The sequence below is a fragment of the Arachis ipaensis genome, chromosome B05 (genome assembly GCF_000816755.2).
Source record: "Arachis ipaensis cultivar K30076 chromosome B05, Araip1.1, whole genome shotgun sequence".
Classification (NCBI taxonomy): Eukaryota; Viridiplantae; Streptophyta; class Magnoliopsida; order Fabales; family Fabaceae; genus Arachis; species Arachis ipaensis.
In genome coordinates, this window is record NC_029789.2 from 106,089,679 (window position 1) to 106,097,319 (window position 7,641).

At 34.4% G+C, this 7,641-nt stretch overlaps 1 protein-coding gene across 3 annotated transcripts; it reads left to right on the forward strand.

Annotated features, from left to right (window-relative positions):
- LOC107643810 lies at positions 3,168 to 7,406 on the forward strand. 3 transcript variants are annotated; one of them, XR_002363303.1, is made up of 7 exons: positions 3,168 to 3,488; positions 5,076 to 5,467; positions 5,583 to 5,818; positions 5,895 to 6,110; positions 6,215 to 6,307; positions 6,407 to 6,560; positions 6,887 to 7,406. XR_002363303.1 is itself a non-coding variant. In XM_016347562.2 (7 exons), exons 1-6 carry the CDS (start codon positions 3,367 to 3,369, stop codon positions 6,485 to 6,487), a joined length of 1,140 nt encoding a protein of 379 aa, XP_016203048.1. In that variant the 5' UTR covers positions 3,168 to 3,366; the 3' UTR covers positions 6,488 to 6,510; positions 6,887 to 7,406. The 3 variants fall into 3 exon arrangements, 2 of the variants coding, with proteins under 2 accessions (XP_016203048.1, XP_016203049.1); XM_016347562.2 differs by having other exon boundaries at positions 6,407 to 6,510; XM_016347563.2 differs by having other exon boundaries at positions 6,407 to 6,510; positions 6,959 to 7,406.

Genomic DNA, 7,641 nt, shown 5'->3' on the forward strand with positions numbered 1-7,641 from the left:
ACTGATATAAACTATAATAATAAGATGTCTCATTTTATTAGAAAGATTTAGAACTTAGAGAGGTGTAGATGTAATGAAAATACCTAATGTGAACATGGAAAAAGAAGTTGGCAAGACTAAAACTCTGATGCACTGTTGGTAGCCTCATGATTTGCTCTACTATGCATGCTTAGCATATAAAACAAGTACACGTGGTTTTGTTTGCATGAGTGACTCACTATGCTAAGGGGAGAAACAAAAAAAGATCAACAAAATTTATTGGTAAAGCTATGCTTTTTTTTTAATCTTTTGTTACATTTTTAGTGCTCTATGCCATTGATTGCATTGGAAGCAATTAGGTGGTATAGGAGACAATAATAATGATGTTTTTTGCATTGTTGTTTCTAAATTATGATATTTGATTGGGATTGAATTAAAGAACTCATATTGCTTGGAAATTTCAATAGTGCAATTTTGTCATAAGCCAAATAAGATCATTAATTCGAAATTAATTGGCTTAGAGGTTAATTATAACACATTTCAATCTTAATTGAAATTCAATATTTTTTATTTTTCACAAAAAAAAACACTATTTAATTAAAAAAAAGTAATATGATATAGATTGCATTTAAACATTTTGCAATAATTCAATAGTTCAATCCAACAAGGTATTTCAAAAATTAGATAAAAAAAATCAAAGTTAATTGCATAATATTTTAGCAACGTCCATACTTTCTTTTCTTTAACAGAAAATGAATATAATAGTCAAAATATTAATATATAATTCAACAATTGAACGGCTAATATACATTCTATAACAATTACTAAATGATATTCTCTCCTCCACCCCCTCTTTTTTTTTAATTATTATTTTAGTTGCTGATTTGTCACAATTTCATCTCAGTTGCCAAAAATATTATATTTGATGATTTTATTTTATTTTATCATTCAAGTAGCTTGTTGCTTATAGTTTTGGAACTCTTCATGGGTGCTATCTTAGTAGGTGAAGAATGATAATTGATGTAGGTACTTATGATGTAGTCATTGCATCATTCTAATTTAGTTACAAAATATTATGCATGATTCATTTAATATTTTTCATTAAATAAAATATGAACTTCACTTAAACAAGCTTAAGTTAATATGATATCAGACTTCATATAAACAAGCTCATTGGCTCTTTTGCATGATAATATATTACAAATCAGAAAACATTATTCAAATTAGGGTATGAGTAGACACAATACTATTTAAGATTTGATTCAGTTAGTGAAACAAAATACTAAATCCTCAAAATGATAACTATGGTTTGGATTAAAGATACAAGATAGAATTATAGAAATCTTCCAGAATACATATTTCAGAGTTTAAATTTTCATGTTCGTCTCTCCTCTTTTTTTTTTCTAGGTAAAAAAACTATTGCACTCATAGGCCTGCCTTTTTTAATCCTAGTTTTTATGCTCTTTTTCACTGGACCAATTATTTGCACTTACACGGTAGATGACAGGATATGGAAACTATAATACGACTTTCTTAGAAGCATATCTAAAACAAAATGTCTTCAATGTCAAGATATTATTTTAACAAACTAGCCCTTCGGATAAATCCAGGTGGATGGATACTTGGATCATAATACAATCTCAGTTAAAAACCCCATTTAAGAATGCTTTCTTAAGATTGAGTTGTTTAAGAGGCCAGCCTTTGAAAAGTGTAGTTGATAAAATAATTATAGTGGTAGAGGAAAGAATTATTGGACTACAAATTCGGAGACACCCATTTGCCACCAATCTATATTTGTATTTCTTTATGGAGTTTAGGTGCACGATTCACTACAGAGAGCCACTTGCAAGTTGGAACCTATAAAAATGGGATTCGGGTAAGTTAAGACCAATGCATGGTCTTATTTCTCATAAAAAAAACTCGTGGTCTTCTTTCATTGCTTGAAGCTTGTGATAAGAATTTAAGACTTGAGAGAGAGTTTATGGTGGATTTTGAATAAGATCAGAATTTTTTGTTGATGCCAGTGATAAGAATTATGAGCAAGATCTTATTGTCCTTATTATCTTTTTGATTGATAATTGGTCTCTGTGTGCTTTCCTTTTTCTTCTGCTTCTTATTTATAGTATTAATAATAAATACTTTGTACAGACACGCTATGAAATACTTTGGTCATTGAACTGGATGTTGCATCACGGGAGAAATTCAAGCTCATAGAACATGGCCTTGAACGACTATGGGATAGTAAGAAATACATTATATATGCAATGGTAATATAATAGGATTGTATGTCACACTCTAATGTATTAATTGTTCCTTTATGTTTGGATATGATGCTGGACTCTCAGGGTTATCTCGACCAAAGATCCAAGAGGCATTCGAAGAACCAGGAGAGGTGGTTCCAGATTTGATAGAGAAAGAGGATGTTGTCTCCTCTGATGGGTCTGATGAGGCCACTTCTGCAGGACAAAATTGCTCCATGTTGTCATATAACCTCAACAAAACGCCAGATGAGAATGATATCCTTACAGTAGAATGTCTCCTGGAAAGAAGAATGCATTGCACTTGGCTAATTGGGCAACATGGTACTTGAATCCGTGAGGACAATGCTTTAGGTTATTTGAAGATTTTCAATTAAGGTTATTTAGAAAAGTCGAACCTTGTTCGTTGGTTTTGTCGTGACTTTATAACTTCTCAGATTGTTATATTGAGATTGTTCTTGTTGGACAGTATTATCATGTTAGAGAACTTGGGAAATTCGATATTTAGTCAAGATTGGTACAGTTATTATTTTTTAGAGTCGATTAATTAATGAATTGGATTTACCACTATTCTATGCCATAATGAAGGCCATCGAGTCTACTTTTATACATATTTCATTCGCTGGTGTTTAAAGTTTTTAATCTACGGCTAGTCTTGTGTTTAATCCTTATCATGAGAATATGGAGGTTGAGAAGAGTAAGTGTTGTTAACTTGAGCTTAGTGAGCATTCTACGTCTTCCTAATAGCGTAGTTGCATTTTGCCCGATATTAATCAAGTGCTTCTAACTCGGAAGATTATCATAATAGATGGAAATGGAACTAATTTTTCCCACTCTAAAACTGATATAATTGAAGGAAGTGGTCGTGATGATGATATGAGCTGCACATCCAGAAGACGCCAGTTTATATTAATAAATTTGCTTTAAAAGTCAGAAGTTAGGGATTTGGGTTTTAGGCAAATTCAAAGACCCACCAAATTAATTGAACTCCTTTGATTGAAATTTTCATACCCCAGCCTCTGCGGCAGTCATATCATCTGCTCCCCAATCCTTATACACCCAGCCCTAACTCAAAAACATTTAATGAAGGCACCCCCAGCCCATAGAAGCTCTGAGATCTCGCGCTCCAATGAGAAATCATTCTAACTCGCGTCGGATCCTAAGTTTCGAGAAGCTGTCGGTCGCTCAAGTCTCTCCGCCCGTGTGGATATCTTCCGGTCGAGTTACTGTTGGCCCAACGTCTCTGCTACGGTAACCCTCCCTCTTTCTAACAATAAAATGTGTGATGTTAAAATTGTTGATTTCAGTGGGTACTCTTAATATGATTGAAATTTGTTTTGTTCCTTTCACCGTAAGCCTATTTTCTTCTAGGTAAGAGGTGAACACAATAGAATGTTAATATGAAGGTGTATAGTCCTCGTAATACAATAAGGACTTATGAATTTTAATGAATTAAGAGAATTTATTTTGATTCAGTTTGTTGCTGACTTGAGGCTACACTATTATAACCTGCTCTGTAGTTCCCTGATTTAAAATTCATAGCTTGATGTCCGCTTTATGTATTTGCTAATTTGGGTTGTCTAATTTGTACCACTGAAATGCAAACATCACTTGAAAAGGATTAATTTGATGTAGAAGTAGAAATGTTATAAAGAGGTATATCCAATGTAAAGTTGGGAACGGAGGAGTGGGACTTAGGAGTTTGTGTATCGGAGGGGGATACAGGTTTTAGATTTGGTAGTTTAAAATGCACCAATCTTTTAGAAGTATACTTGACTTGGTATTAAAAATGCATTGACTAATTCAGGAACTTATGAGAGCTTCTAATTAGATGTTACCCCCGTTTGCAGTCACCAGCGTGGCCGTTTAGCATAGTTTTGTCTTATTTTCACCCAAAACTTAGTAAGATTCAATACATTCTTAGCTTGCTGATGTGCTGTCATGCTTAATTACATAATTCCATAGATTTACAATACAATTGTTTGTTTCTTTCCTACTTTATCTCATCCTTAATATTTATATGTAATCCTCAGAGCATCATAGTTTTCTTATTGTCTTACTGTTCAAATTTGATCATCATTCGATAATTATTATAAAATAACATCCTTTTTGGTATCATATACTCGTTGCAATGATTATAGCTCACACTTGAGGACATGCATGAAATAATTAATGCAAGGAGCTAATTAAATTGGGGGAGGGGATGAGTAATTTATAGGCTCTTCCTTGTTTAAACCTGTACCTGAAAAGGCACATATATATTAACCACTTGGATGTAATTTTGAATTGTGCTTGGTGTTCTTTATTAGTGTTGTCTACAATAGCGTTAATAGTTTGGTGATACCTACCTATACGCATTGCATTATATATATTTCAACTATTCCCTGTGTGATTGGTGCAACATGTTCATATAAATTATTTAGTCACTTAGCCTTAAATAAATATATTAACCTACACCATTTATTACCGTTAGACTGTTCATGGCATTAAAAGGAGAGATTGAATAAAATTATATTATTATTGCATATAGTGTATGTGATATTTGAAGCCCAAAGCTATATATGGAACACGGTATCAAATTTGGAGTTGCCGTTTGCATGTGCTACACTCTTGAATGTATGTGGATCTTTTCCCGTGAAATGGTTGGGAGTATCTTAGATTCCTGGGTAGAAATTATATCTCCACATGTATGTAATATTATATCCATATTTAGACTTGTGTTTTCTATATGAATTAGTCAATGAGTTATATTTCAATTTTGGTTGTAACAAATTTACCAAAATAGCATGAATGTGCTTTGACTCTTCTTGATTCTAATTTCTTTTTTGGTTAAAATAGGCGCCCTATACCTTTTAAGATGGCTAGAAAAGGTCGTTTCACAAGAAAACTGAAAATAGGACCAGGATGTCAGCAACCACAAACGGCTCCACCTCCGGTCCCGCCTCCGGCCTCGGCTTCCCACCGTGATGACTCTAAAGTTCTCCAGAAGAGTGGTGATAGTGTCCCTCCAACTTCACGTCCATTCCTTCCGCCGCGTAGTGTACCAAGGCCGGCTCCACAAATGAGCACAACTAACATTCAGAACTCGGAGTCAAGCCATGTAAACTCGGCAGATAATGCTAATGATGTAGATTCTGTTGATCAAGCAGCTGATGAGTCCTTTGTTAATTCTAGAGCTCAGAATCGCAAAGGACGCAAGACTACAGAGTTTTGGGAAGTCAGGATAATCGGTAATTTAGCTAATAAATTTGATGTGTTCAACATGATTTAGACTCTTGTTAAGTTTTATTATTCTCGCATGCTGTCCACTACGGATAAACATAAGGTATTATGTTTGGCTTATAGATTCCGATGGCACAATCAAGCCGGCAAGACTAAGCGTGAGGGAGGCCATGGAACAGCCTAACGGTAGAAAGATCGTCCTCAGGTTCAACAATGCAAAGCAAGCCATTGGAAACGAAGCTGGACTGTTGAGTGGCGTGCTTGGTCTGCTAGGATCTGACTTTGGAAAGTTTCCTATCTGTGAGGAATGCTGGCGTAAGATTACAACTAAGGACAAAGTTTATAACGAATGTGTGAAGGTAAAAGTTTATATCCCCTTTGAAATACATCTGCTTATTTTTATAATTTGTGACAAATTTTTGGTTATCTGTATAGCAAATTTTCCACATTGATGAAGATAGCGAAGGAACTATCAAGAAAAATATCTTGAAAAGTATGGGGAAGTCTTGGAAGGAGACAAGGCTGAGGTTGTATAATGCTTATTTCGAGCCAACGTGCACGACTGAACAAGATATTGAGAACCGTCCACCGGGAATCGATCGAGAGCATTGGAGATGGTTCCTTGACTATCGCGCCAAACCTGAAATGAAGGTAATCTAGTATATCATTGGTACACAACTTTTATGTAAATTATTGTTGCATTGAGTCTTTTTAAATCATCTTATAATTGCCTTTTGTCTCTACTGGACCAATAGGAGAAGTGCAAGAAAAATACGAAGAATCGATCAAAACAACAATATACCCACACTGGCGGTTCGAAAAGCTTTGCACGACAGATCGAAGAAGAGGTACTTTACTTTTTTTGTTCACTCTTTGGACTATTTCCGTGACTTGAGGTTGCTTTGATTGTGTGGAAAACGGTAATGGCATAAAATTTGTTGATACAGTCGGAACAACAAGGGAGAATAGTCGGAAGAGGGGAGCTATGGATCACAATGAACAAAAAAAAAAGGACGGCTCCTATATGAATGATGAAGCAAGAGCAATCGGTGTAAGTACCACTATTTATAATTGATCGATAAAGTTATGACCTCAAATAAGGTAATAGTCTACTTTTCTATGTTATTTTGTTTTTGTTCCTGTTTGATGAATGGTTTGATACTCTATGTTAAAATGGACCAAGAGACTTTTACAATTCATATTCCAGCTTACTTTAATTGTTATTGCTAATTTACCTGTTATGTTTCTAGACTTTTTGAACTTCGACGTAATTTGGAAACAGTTGGGATAGAATTTGAATGATTGATTTTCATTTATCCGTTACAACTAGTTATAGTGGTTGGCATCCTATGTTATCATTTGGTGTGTTCTTGACATGAGATGGACCTATCAACAAAATTGTTGTATTTGCTAATTTATGTCTGTAGGAACGAATTGAGGAGATTGAGCAACAGGATGAGTCATCTAGGGTGTTATCTCAAAATGATTTCATTTCTCAGGTTTTTGGAAAAGAGAAACCGGGTAGAGTACGTGGTATGGGTTTTGGACCGACTCCTAGTCAATTCTTCGGTCCAAATTCACATGGGCCTGGCAATAGAGTCCAATTAAAGGAGACTCAGAGGAAGCTGCTTGAACTGCAGGCAGAGCTGGAAGGGGAGAAGTTGAAGAGTAGGAAGGCGATGGAGGATGAGGCAACAGCAGAGAAGAAAAAGATGAAGGCGATGGAAAGTTCTCTGATTTATCTGTTTCAACGGCAGGGTGAGGAGCTGCCACTAGACATCACTGTAGGGATGCGTTTTGTGGAATGATAGAGTGAATACTAGAATATTAGGATTGGAGATATGTTGCATTGAAGCAAACATTTTATTGAATTAGACTGAGCAACTCTTTGAAAGAGTTTTTTTTTGTTCGTATTTTGATGGACATATATATTTCTTGTTTTGCTTATATCTCGATTTTGTTTTTGATACAAGTTTAGATTCTAAGGTTGAAAATATTCAATCTTTAAAATAATAAAAAATATAAGAAGAAATATAAAAAAATCATTGAATAATATTTTAAACCAATTTGGCATGTAAATTTGAAAGACCCAAATTTTCATTTTTTTTTAATTTTTGTTAACATAGCGGCGGTTTTAAACCGCCTCTATTTTGGTTCAATGATTGTAGAAACTATTATATCT